General features: G+C 41.1%; 1 protein-coding gene across 2 annotated transcripts; it reads right to left on the bottom strand.

Annotated features, from left to right (window-relative positions):
* Positions 1-2,112: 2,112 nt before the first annotated feature.
* Positions 2,113-13,233, bottom strand: LOC119647463 (GPI mannosyltransferase 3). Of its 2 annotated transcripts, XM_038048395.1 has the most exons (10): positions 12,841-13,233; positions 12,661-12,778; positions 12,401-12,602; positions 4,390-4,485; positions 3,974-4,121; positions 3,783-3,911; positions 3,474-3,728; positions 3,227-3,424; positions 2,942-3,167; positions 2,113-2,882 (listed from the first exon to the last, which is right to left on the bottom strand). In XM_038048395.1, exons 1-10 carry the CDS (start codon positions 12,966-12,968, stop codon positions 2,754-2,756), a joined length of 1,629 nt encoding a protein of 542 aa, XP_037904323.1. In that variant the 5' UTR covers positions 12,969-13,233; the 3' UTR covers positions 2,113-2,753. The 2 variants fall into 2 exon arrangements, with proteins under 2 accessions (XP_037904323.1, XP_037904324.1); XM_038048396.1 differs by lacking the exon at positions 4,390-4,485 and having other exon boundaries at positions 12,841-13,225.
* Between the last annotated feature and the right edge of the window lie 15 nt (positions 13,234-13,248).

Genomic DNA, 13,248 nt, shown 5'->3' with positions numbered 1-13,248 from the left:
CATCGACTACTTGTACGATCCAGTTGTCGCTGGGCAATAGGAAAGCTACTTTGCTGATAGAACGACAGATACATTGTCTGAGAATATCGATGAGCATTGGATCCCCATCAAAAATGCACTTTTCTTTGGTACTATGCAGGTTGTCGGTCACGTTCCGAAGGGGCGTCACAAGATCTTGGGGACTGCGGAATCATGGAAGCGAATCGATGAACAGGAAGAGTTAACGGTTCTATTGACTGTTGCGAGTTATGGCGAGTGTGACGCGCTCGTACTCCGATACAGTGCGAAATCCCGGGAAGTTCAGTGTAGTGTCCACCGTGACAAAAGGAAATTTGCTATTGCGCTAGTCGGGGAGACGGAAGATACCGCAAAATGCAAAGATTTCAGAAGCGTACACCACATCACGAAGGAGCTTGCATATGGTTGCAATGATAATGTGAAGGACGTTAACGGTCGACTTCTCAACCACGATGAAGAGCATTGAAGAGGTGGAAAGAACACTTCACCATGGTTCTTAACTGTATCACATTCAATGAGGTCCCTCCTTTTGTTAATAAAATGGCTAGGAGATTATTCCCCAAGCAAAAAAGAAACCATCGCGGCCATCAGTGCACTCAGACGGATGGATTTAACGATATCCCCGCAGAGTTATTTATCGTTGTACCTTCAGTTTCAGAAGATCTGCTACTTCTTCTCGTACAGAAATCTTGGGAATCCAAGACTTTTCCAGAGAGTGGAAGAAGGGAATGATCGTTAGGATTCCAAAGAAGGGCACTCGCTATGAGTGTGACAATTGGAGGGATATCTGCGTACTCCCTGCCGTCGCAAAGACAATATCTAAAATAATCCTGAAACGCATCAAAAAACATCTCGAAAATTTCACAGAAAGCAGACTGGTTTCTGCTCTCCATCCTCCTGCATTGATTACTTCAACACCCTACGGATTATTTTGGAATAGTGCGTGGAGTTTAAATCTTTGCTTCGCCTGCTCTTCATTAATCTGAAGAAAACTTTCAACAGCGTGAAAAGGAGGGGCATTCTGGAAAAACTAATAGCTAGTATCAGAGCGTCATATGATGACGCAAAATATCACGTGCCGCACCCAGGTAAAATCTCAGATAATTTTAAGGTCTAAAGAGGCAAGTAGATTCCGAGTGAGAAACTCCAGTAAAACCAAGGTTCAGTCTGACGGGTCATCTTATTCGTCCTATCTCCAGTAGTAGGCAGAGCGTCGATTGCATTGATCAATTTTAATATCCAGGAAGGATCGTTTCTGACGACAGTAGCACCAAACTTGATGTCCCCCGATATATTCTGAGAGCTTGTTCCACCTTTGCTGCTTTGTCTAGAATCTAAGATCCTCAACATCAAGATCAAGTTGAGACTGTTCTGTCCTAGTATTCTTTCTATGTTGCTATATGGGAGTAGCATATTATAAACAAAGCACCTGGTAGACGCAGCTCTGGTACCCGCACGTAACATGATCGGGAGGCGCAAGTGGTAGTGGATAAGTCACACATTATAATGAGGAGCGACAATTGCATTGCTGGCTACACCATGCAGTGGAACCCATTCTCGCAAAATGGCCGAGGACTGGATCGCGCCAAGGGCACTTAGTGCAGAACGGTGGAGAAGGAAAATGTTTGGACGACTTGCGAAGTCGTGGGGCATTTCAGGTAACCGTGAGCGATGGCGCGTAATGTCATTGACGCGCTATACCCCACCAATGATTTTAACCCTCTCTAGAAAAAAGATAGAAAACCATTAACCATTTTTTCTGGTGAAATTTGAAGGGTCAAATAATTTGGAAATCAACTTTTCAAACACCGCTTATTTTAGTTTTTTTTTTTCGTCGTAAAGCATTGATTTTAAGAATGTCATGATTTTGATGTATGATAAAAGATTCTTTTCTCTTACGACAAAAGGAGAGGTGAGGAATTGTCTATCAAATCATGTTCTAATGGAACTCAATAATCATAGGGATGTTCTGCAAGTTCCACTTGTAGATTGTGCGGATTCAACTGAAAAAGCTATAGTACTATAAACATTATCTAATAATATAAAGCGCATAAAAATAACCGCAACCAAATTGATTAATAAAAACAAATTGACTTAATTTTATTTGTCATTTTATTTTTAGTTTCAAAATATATTTTAGTAATCCAATTTTAATCAAGTAATTTTCAAATGATATTCAATATGAAGTCAACTTTTCAATCAATCCAATATGATTGTTTTATTATCTAGGAAATACCTTTAGATTTACTTGTTAAAAGTACATAGAATCGCTAAAGATTAGGACAAAATGTATATGAAGTGTTAATTTATGCAAATAAAAGTTTGATTCAGAAAACCCAATTCACTAGACTATTCCAAAGTTAAAAACTTAAAAATAATTTTAAAAATAAAATTGCAACATAAAATTATCGACAATGATTTCATTGACGCCTTGCGCTTAAAACCAATGTGCAGTTCAATCTTTATAGATTGGAAACAATTTAAAAAGAACTTTCTCTCTATGTTTAATGATTTTGAAGTTTTGATGCAATATTCAGTCAAATTAATTAATTATTTTTTTACATTACAGAAAGAATCTTACAAACACTTGGTTTTGCTAAACAGACACTTCTATCGATTAGTAAAAAACAACTCATAATAGACATAATATGAAAATTATTCAACATTCCCCCACAAACACACTGTCCAATCTTAAACTAAGTTCTTTTGTTCATTTTGTACTTTTGAATGTTATTCTAGAGTTCATCATGTCCACTGTGAGATGGAGAGGAAGCAACAGGGTCTTCTACGAATTGTCTTTCGTATTCTTCCTCCAAATTTATTTCGTACGTATGGATATATGTTCCAGTATTTGACACAGGGTACTGTAATTCAAATGAACGTTTTCAATATTTTATTAGGTAAAGCAATTCTCTAGACTCACATCAGTGTGATGAATTCGTTCGATTTTCCTATAACGACTTAAAAATGTTCGTACTCGTGGCACCAATGTATTATAGAGTACTACATGAGAAGGTACACGAGATAAAGGCATAGCTGGTACTTTCATTCTCAACCAACGTTCTGGATCGTTGTTGAATATCTGATAATCTTTATCGTTGTGCGGATCACACTCTACAAAGTACATAGTGATGTTTTGGTGGATGTGTCTGTAAACGAAGAACTGTCGTTATCCTACATAAACGAACAAAAAGTAAAATCGACTTACGAATAGAATGGCGTTGAATGGCACGGCATCAAGAATAACAATCTCGCTGGATTGTTATCCTTGTCCCTATATGATTCTGCAATTTTAGCTAGTGGTTTCATTACTTCCAAAGTTCCCTTTTGATGAACTGTGCTGAAATACCATCCTGGTGCAGCATTTCCAGCTATTATTGCAGCTGCAAACAGCCATACTAAAAGACTAAATATAGCGTTAAGGCAGCTTCTCCCCAGGATGTGAGTGTACTTACCTATTTGCGCGAGTACTCCAACGTGACAAGTAATCTGAACATATATAAAGGCACATTGGCAGTATTATGAGTAAGAATCTGTGTTCCTTATGCTCAATGAAGCTCAGTCCAGCAAGGGTGAACAATATGGAGATCAGAAGAGCCTTTCGAATTGGGAAAGCGTTCCAATTTAGGATTGTATTTATAACGGCAAATAAAAATGGAAGAGTACTGATTCCCAGTAAGGTTGGTAAACCGACAGCGAGATACCAATACCTAGAAATAACGGGGAATTAATATAGCAAATAAAACATGAATTAAGTGCACTACCATTCGTGAACACCATAAAAACTTCCGATATTTTCGTAAATGTTATAAAGGAAAAATTGTGCCGGGGGTACGGTGAACAATCCATATATGTAGCTATCAACCCCAATGCAAAGACCACCAGCGAGTAATCTGTAAAATTATTTATGCATTTAATAAGCAATAAATATCTTTGTTCTGTTAAAGGAACATACCCTATAGGAATGTACCGCTTCAGAATAAGCTCAATTGCACTGTGCTCTGAATTTTTCAAATGTATTATGCATAGTGGCAACCAAGTTAGCGCTGCCGTTGGTCTAATGTAGCAACATATAGCCGTAAGCCATAAGAAATCGGTTCTTTCTGTGAATGACAAGGATTAGGATTCAACTATTATTTTTTTTGTGTGATTAGTTTAGAGTATCAATACTGAAAATACATAAATCTAAGTTACGAGCAAAAAAAATAATAAAACTACGAAACTAGAGTATCAACTTCAAATGAAAGTATTTGTGTACGCCTTTCTACTTGAAACAAAATAAAATTTGGCGGCTTATTCGGGAGCGGCTAAACATTTCTACTTAAGAAAACCACATGAATTTGTTTATTTTACACAAATTTAGAAGCTCACCCGCCTGATCGCATAAGTTCTTTTGCTTGGAGATTAACGTATCACCGACTTTTTCACTTTTACTTGAAATATTTGATTTGCTCTGGTTGCTGTTACCTGTAATATCACAACCAACCTTTAAATGTTGGAGAAACGTAAATATGAAAAACTATAATGGAGGTAAGTATTCCTTATTGACCGAATTATATGTATGTAGTGCGTTTCATAACTATATAAAACTGCAGAAACCATTAATTTATTAATGAAAAAGTCAAATTAATAACTAATAAATATTTGCGAACAATCTGCGAGCTAAGAGATTCGAAAATGCGGTTTTTCATACTATCAACGAAGTTTTGCATAATTTAAGGTTTGTCAGTATTCCGCCCTGGGAATACTGCTAAATTAGGGACACTAATGTTATGGTACTGCGTGTTGTCGTTACAAATGCGGCTAATGACGATTGCCTAATGATTCTCCATTCAATTTATCCCTGATAAACAAACATTGATTCATGGAGCAGCCACCCGTTGACTAGTTTCATATTTAGTGAAAATCCGATCATTATCTTCTTATAATATTAAGTATTCGAGGAAAATGATGAATAAATCGCTTTAGACATTTTCAGAAGACTATACTAAGGTAGTAATTTGAGGTGAAAACGGTTGCTGAGCAGTTACCAAACGTAGTAATTCCTGCATTCCTGCATGTACATTGGGCAAATCATTTAGGAAAGTTTATAGATGATTGCCATAATATAGGGGTTAGACACACCTTGTCAATGAAAAGCGCCACCGCTCCCAACAGGACTTTCCGATAAGCTAGCACTCTTCTATCGTTTTGTGCTATGTAGCTCTAAGGCGACTCATTCGTTGGCCATCCTGGGATAGTAAATTCCATTGTATGGCGTAGGTAGCATCAGAATCGTCACCGTTTTATCATTGTGTGGCCTATCCACTGGCATTTCAACCTTCTGGTTGATGCATACACGGGTTTGATACTGTCTCAATCCACAGTACTCCGATAACATGACGCAGATACGAGTTGGTGAAAGCTTGGGACTTTCGAGCAACAGACTCGGTCACTTTGTACCTACTGCTTCCATATAACACAGAGAGAATATGGACGCGGATTAAGTTCAACTTAATATTGGTATTGTATGGTTATCGCATTTCAAGATTGTGAACAAAATACCGAAGGTAATTCTAGTGGTGTTTAATGAAAAACATCATAGACCATTGAAGCGCTCAACGGTAATCTGAACTCTGGACACTGCTCCATAGTAGTCAGCGCAGGAGAATTCAGAGTAAAAGCATTATTTCAACCATTAACTTCGCACCTCAGACATTCTAGAGACCGTTAAGTCCCTTCCTATTCGAGGTGCGATTTACCACAATGGGTCAAACATTCATGAAGGACCGAAATTGTCATGCTTTTGGAGTAAAAATAGCTATCACTTTGTTTGTTTTACGAAAGATTATACATTGAATACGGAATAGAATACTGCGACATAATGTGAAGCAGACTGAGATTTCCGGGACGGCTAGTAAAGGCAGGAAACCCAACACCTATAATAGACAATTTGATATGCCAGATTTCTCGGACCACTAATTTATAGTTGGGACATGGGCATTAAGTGTTTTTGAAATAGATAGTAGTACTCTACTAGAAGAGGGTTACGGGCACATGAGAGGTAACTTTCATGCGCTAATGTGAGGAATTCTCACCCAAAACTATTATCACTCTTCCGCCCGTGTCTCCACATAGTGAAGTATTATTTTGCAAAGAGGGCTCTCTCATTCCAGTGTCTGAAGTTTTTGTATCCCTCTTCGGCATCTCTTATGCAGTCCAATGTCTCTGTTGAAGGTGTCACATAATACTCGCCTTTTCACATCCACGAACCTCGCAGAATGAAACAGCTGTGTCAAATGGTAATTTAATTATCCGTGCCTTCGTCCGATCGATTTCTGCCCCTTTTCCAATTATCTCATAGTTATTGCCTTCTCCAATACGATTCCTTCCCAATGGCTTTCCGAAAGTCTACAGTTACTTTGGATAGCTTTACATTGGATACTAAACGCTCAGCGAAGTTGGTTTCCTCTTGGCAGGCCCCGGAAAACATTTAGCTGCCTTCAAATCAGCAATTGTACCGGGGAATGAATTCTGTATGTGCTGCAATAAAGGAACTATTCTTATACCGACCAAATTTTGCCCAATGCTAGAACTTCGAATGCCAAATTAAAACATGGTGTTAATAATCGATGAAGTCCATTCTCTCGTCAACAAGCAGAATTATCTACACCAACCACGTCTACGCGTAATCGTACACGGTCTGTTGAAATACGCTTTAACTCCTTCTACGACTTCAGCGTGTCGGGGATGCTGACACACTTCCTGTACTATTTTGCGCTCATGGGACGACCCATTATTCATTGAATTAGTTTCCGATCGCTTGGAAAATCTGCGAACTACCCCGCGATATTCGCTCTCTTTGCCTTCGCGCATCACAAAATCTAAACTCTGTGGCCACTCCCTTATTTTGTTTTTAATATTTGTAATCATGAAATTTTAATGTTAAGGACCCAATAAGGATGCATGTAAAATATCAAGCCCATAGCTTTTATGTCCTTTTATAGAAGTTTTAAAATGTGTGTGTGTTCACCAAAATCTAGTAATTTAGCTATGCGCATACCAACATCAAGTTAAGGTTGTCCCGCGCCATTGCTCTCTCTGTGCTGAGATATGGGAAGTAACCGCCACTTTTATGCGATGCTTGAAGACTCCTTTAACAATTGGCTTCATCTGGTATCGGACTCGACACAATGTCACAATCTCTATGAGGAGGCTGAAAAAGGAACGCATGAATACTTTTGCTTGGACTGCAACGACATCGAATAAACTAAACTGTAATCCACTGGAATTTTGCTCCATACAAACAGTCTGTCAACTGAGTGCAGCTCGTCATGCGTCTTTCATTCCATTCGCCGTCCAGGAAATACTATAGGTTTTCAATAACGTTCAAATCCAACGATTGTAGCGGAGCTGCCATGACCGAGCGGCAATTTAGAGAGACCACAGTATATTTAGGATGTTCTGATACAACCAGGAAGTCCTCTGTAGTCACTTTCTCCGCACTCTGGTGTAAATTGTGTTTTCAGAATATGTGATGCAACAGTCATCGTTCCTTCGATAAAGTGCAAATTCCCGAACCCACCCCCCACACTTTTCCACTCTGAGTTGTGGCTTAACAATACTTGTCGTAAAAAGCGACTAAAAGGGATAGGAATTTCTAGGCTTGCAATTTCGAAACTGCTACCGAAACGTCGACAACACCTCGGATAGGGATTATGATTGGTTTCTGGAACTATTGCATGCTTCTCGACAACGGTATAGAGGGTCCACAAAATGCCCGCTCTCTCCAAATCATCATTGGAGAGACTCTAGAGTATCCCCCCCTCCTGAAGCAGTGTGCTATTGTAGTATTGTGTAGTAGCTTGAAGTCAAAATCAATTCGCAATAATCGCAAATGTATCCCATTCGAAGGGCAAGAAATTGAGCATCTTTTGAAGATTGGGGAAGATTTTTTCCATCAAAAGTTGATATAAAATTTTAGAGTTTGTTTCTCGGACAATGGAATGAATTTCGGAACCGTTGAGGTGTTATTCAAACAGGCATTTTGCGTAATTTCTAGATAAATGTTAATTTCATGGATTCGCAGTAGGCCGGTTAATTTGAGTTTCCTCTAGAAGGTTAGACCTTTTGACAAGAATTGGAGAAAACAGAATAGCTCAGTAACGGTAAGAGATACAGAGTTCATTTGCGCGACATTTTTCCACAGAGTACGGAATATAGCCTAGTACATTCACTTGCGGGCATGTAATCGGGAACATGCTCTGTCAGCCATTGTTGGTCCCGATTGGCTTTGTGCGTCGGCGCTGAATCTTGTTGAAAGCCATAATTTGTTTAGGCGTTTAACAACCACTTTTAACATAGTTTGGTATACGTTGGCATTCGTTTCAATCATGCAGTTAATAAATGGCTAGTGCATCGCCTATAGGTGCCATGCTGAAGATCTTCGCGCTATTCTTTTCTATCGACTTCTGGACTTCATCGTGACGACACGAACGAACTACTGACTCGCGTAACTTGAAACTCAGCTGGCAGTGGGGGGATGTGCCGGTACTCTCGTTTCTAATCCAATTCGCGCGACCTGCAATTCTTCTTCTTCATTTTTTTCTTGACCGACATTTTTACTTTCGGTACCCTTGCACTTTCAGTCTCCTGCGCATTACCGGTAAGTAGCTACAAACTTTCGTTGATGTATCAATTACACGAAGCCGCATTTTGCAAAAACAATTATGAATGAAGCTTTATTTTCCTCTCTTTGATGCGTTCTTTTTTCCGTAATGCCGTGACCTTGTGAGTTGGGGATTAAGAATACACCTAAAGTCTTCCCTGCGTAAAAGGTGACTAAAAGGGATAGAAATTTGTGGAGTAGCAGCCCGCAAATTTTGAAACTTTGTTACTGGATGAAACGTCAGCAAAGCATCAGATAGGAACTGGCCTTACCGCTACGACCTTTGGCTATCAAAAAAGGCCTATGACTGATTTCCAAAATGTGTGCACGCTCCTTGGCAAAGGTAGGGGGTCCTCAGAATGCTCACTTTCTCCATCTCGAGTGGGAATTGATATAACTGGACATACTCAGTCTAAACGAAGTAAGAAGGTGGAACTCTGGAGAATACTCTGTTTTCATTTGTGGCAACGTGCTTTTGTGCTCTGTGAAGCCGCGTGGTAGCAGACGCGCTTCTGATGTTGGATTGTCTCTGACGGCTAGCGCAAATCACGTCTCCTTTCACCTGGGCGCCGATTTCTAAGAGACTTCTGATTGCCAGATTTCGATCCTGGTTGGGGAGCATCACAGAGGATGGTTTCTACATACAATTACGCGCAATTTAGGATAGGTTTCCTAAAGATAACATTGTAATCGTGATGGGTGATGTGAATGCCAAGGTAGACGCTGACCTCTTACTCGGACATGTGATGGGGAAGCACGATCTTGGCAACCGTAACAATAATCATGGTAGGTTTGTGCATTTCTCCAGTTTACACCGCCCTGTAATTATTCGAGCCCAGATCCTGTAATAAGTGCAGTTGTTTCAACTGACCAACACTACAGTAACAGTCAAATCGACCAATGTGCGATCAGCAGCATTACATTTCGGAGTTGTCTCTTGGATGTGCGGCACAAGAGAGGCGCTCGAAAGGGGTCATCAATCAAATGATGACGCTTACTTTTTGGATTGGATTGAAATGCAGAGCTGCGACCCCCCGCGTTCCACATCGACCGCCCCTATGATCCAGCTATCCCTCGGCAGTAGAACTATCTTGCCAATCGAACCGCAAGTACACGAAGTAATCCACCTGAAAATATCCTATTTCTCCAGAGCTACGCAGATCATCGTCCATGTTCTGAAGGGGCGTAGTCAGATCTGAGGGACTGCGGAATCGTGGAAACGGAAGAAGTTGCAGGTTCTATTGACCACTGCTAATAATGGTGGGTGTAACGCGCTAGAACCGAGTGAAATTTCGGAAAGTTCAACACACGTGGCAAAAGGGAATTTGCTCCTACGCTGGTCAGGTAAGCGGAAGATGCCGTAGAACGCAATGATTTCAAGTGTATACCACATCATGAAAAAGTTTGCATATGGTCGCAGATCTTTCAATAATTCTGGGAGGAACGTTAAAAGTTGATTTCTCATCCACAATGACGAGAAACTGAAAAGGTAGAAACAACACTTCACCGATGGGGATCTCTCTTGTGGATGAAATGGCCAGTCACCGCCACATGTGGATATGGACTGTTCCTCTAAGAGGAAACGTAATCTTTTTGGCCATCAATGCACTCAAACGGAGTAAAACCGCTGTACTTGACGGTCTCTCGACAGAGTTATTTATCGCTGTACCTGCAATTTCTGTAGATAATAGCTAAAATAATTCTAGAGCGCATCAAAAAGATCTCGAAAGCTTAATCGACAGTGAGCAGGCTGGTTTCCGCTTTGGATCCTCCTGCATTAATCACATCAACATTCCATCAATATACTAAGGATCATTTTGAAATATTTAGATCTTCACTTCCCCCGCTCTTCATCGATTTTGAGAAAGCTTTCGATAGCGTGAACAGGGAGTGTATCTGGCGTGCTCCACACAGGAGAACCATTCCAGAGAAACTAATAGCTATTATCAGAGTGACATATGATGACGCAAAAGTCATGTATTGCGCCGAAGTAACATTTCATAGGATTTTCAGACAAAAGCGGAATCCGTTCGCCAGAGTTGCATCTTGTCATCGATATTATTTCTTCATGCTATCGGTGGCGTTCTTCATGCTGTCTTGTACGGAAAACGTGCAGGAGTTCAATGGACCATGACATTTTTCCTCAAACACTTCAACTACGCTGATGACAATTGTTTGCTATCTCGCCGGGTCATGGACCTTGGCCAAATGGCCTTGTATTTGGAAAGAGGGGCAAGTAGAGTTGGATTAAAGATAAACACCAACAAAACCATCGAGTAATTGTACTCTCCCTATCTGCATTATTGGGCAGAGCATTAAAAGCGTCGATCAATTTGTATATCTAGGAGGCGTGGTTTCTGCCGACGGTGATATCGAACTCTTTATTGCCTGACGAGTGAACAACGCTAGATCCGCTTTTGCTGCTTTGTCTAAAATTTGGAAATGCAGTTATCTCAACACCAAGATCAAGCTCTGACTGGTCTGTGTGAGTGTTCTTTCTGCACCCATCGTTATTCAAAAACGTATCACCGGAGTACGGTAGCCTAATACTGTTACAAGCGAAAAACTTGGTCGATGGCACCCGTATGCGTTATGATCGCAAGATGGAAGCGCCGCGATAAGTCACACATTAAGGAGAGGTGACAATTGAATTGATGTTCATGCAGTGGAATCCACTCTCCCAGGATAAGCGACGCACTTGGTGGAGGAGGAGCTGAAGTATGTTTCAAATAAATGCGAACGATGGCGTGTAGGGGGTTTTTGATGCACTATACCCCATCAAGGGATAAATAGCAAGCATATATATGCATATATGCCACATCTGGCTATCTGGTATGCTGTTCAGCAAAACCTAGTGTTAGAAAAAAGGGTGCGTTGGGTTCAATTGCTCTACCACGATGCGAAAAGTTAAGTTCGAAGTGGGGTGGGCATATCAAAATCGCTTCTTATTACTTTTGATGTTCATTTCGTTCTTATTAGGGACAATGTCACTCGGAACATACAACGTCCAGCGCTCTATACACTGCTTTATCCAGATGTTTTCCTAGCGTTTCACAGCAAAGCTGATCTCGAGCGACTTGTCTAAAAATGGAAGGTTCGTCTCCTAAAACACGGTCTCAGACATTCTAAATAAAACGAAGTTTTTGCCACGCACCATCAATGTCAGTGGCACTGACCTGCCCAGAACTCGGATTAATGTTGTAATGAAGAAAAGGGGTTGCGGTGGAGCAGTGGCGTAAAACACCCTGAACCGAAATGTCGGCCATCTTCCATGGTATGGTCATGTAATTCGCGCTAACGAGAATTCAATTGCTAAGATTGGTCTGAACATCAAAGTCGATGGGAAACGACCAATAGGACGGTCGAAACAACGACGGCTTGATAGGCTGGATGGTGATTTTAAAACGTCGCGACTCCATCCAGATCAAGCCTTCGACCGAGCAAAATGACGTAACCGATTAGTCTTCTGGACGATGCAAAGTTCTTGAGGAAATTCGATTGCAGCCTAGGACATTGACGATGCAAAGCAAGCTCCAAAATATCGTCTCTCCCGAAAGGATAGATGGACGCGCAATATCGACATGCTACAATAGACCGGAGGGCTTCATGGAAGTTCGGTAGCTCATTAGCAAGAGGCAAAGCGAGGGGGGTCCAGCTCCACATACTGCTGCGAACCCCGCAAGGTTAAGTATTATCATTACAATTGTTCTTTGCAGAAAGTATTTCGAGTCTCACCTGAATGCCAAGGGAACATGCTGAGGGCAATGGTAGTCAATGATGCTTCCAAAGTGTTGATCAAAGTCCTTGATCCCGCGTAGAACCAGAAATACGATGTAAGTAAGAGGAATAAAGACCATTTCTTCTTGCCAGTCCACACATAGAACCGATAGTCGGAGTAGGCGGTCAGCAGCGCTTGGAGTATTCTGGGTCCAATAACCTACAAACAAATTGGGTACAAAAGTCGCTTCCAAAGGTTGGATGTTCCCGGAACTCACCAGCAACTCAACAGTATCGTACCCCAACAGTGCGAGGACTTTGTAGAATCCCGCAAAGACTAGCGGATAGAGGTAACTGCGGATCCTGGAAGCCCACTCCCATGTCATAAAGCCATAACTGGAAGAAAACATTAATCACTTTCGCTTACGCTAAACATGATAAAACCTAGTCAACCTTACCCGAACACCAGTTTGTGGGCCACCTCTAAGCTCTGCCAGTACTCGTCCGGAACGAAAAACGTAGTCACAAGAAATACAGACAGAAGGCGAACGACGAGAAAAACCAAAAATATTTTCAGGGCACCCATGACTGGCCTGCCAATTGCAAAGAATGCTCACGACGAAATCACAGAGATACCTGCCCGGATGGCTTATCGCATGGCACCCGAGCGATTGCGATTAGAATTTTTCGGTTGTTATGTTATGATTTTGCACTTCTTGCTGGTCGGCGACCGATTAAATCATAACCTGCCAATGTAAGTGCCGCGAAAAGTGTCCACAGAGAAAATACAAAAATAAAATCTCGTGTCCAAGCGAAAAAGTCGAATGAGAGAACGCCGCTGAATCGGGTCCGGAGAGAGCGTCTAC

Source organism: Hermetia illucens, chromosome 2, assembly GCF_905115235.1.
Source record: "Hermetia illucens chromosome 2, iHerIll2.2.curated.20191125, whole genome shotgun sequence".
Classification (NCBI taxonomy): domain Eukaryota; kingdom Metazoa; phylum Arthropoda; class Insecta; order Diptera; family Stratiomyidae; genus Hermetia; species Hermetia illucens.
This window is presented reverse-complemented; position numbering and strand designations above follow the sequence as displayed.

Coding starts and splice junctions, on each gene's coding strand:
- LOC119647463 (XM_038048395.1), bottom strand. CDS start 12,968: ATGGGTGCCCTGAAAATATTTTTGGTTTTTCTCGTCGTTCGCCTTCTG. Junction 12,779..12,840: donor GCCCACAAACTGGTGTTCGG/GTAAGGTTGACT, acceptor GTTTTCTTCCAG/TTATGGCTTTATGACATGGG. Junction 3,729..3,782: donor TTTTATGGTGTTCACGAATG/GTAGTGCACTTA, acceptor CGTTATTTCTAG/GTATTGGTATCTCGCTGTCG.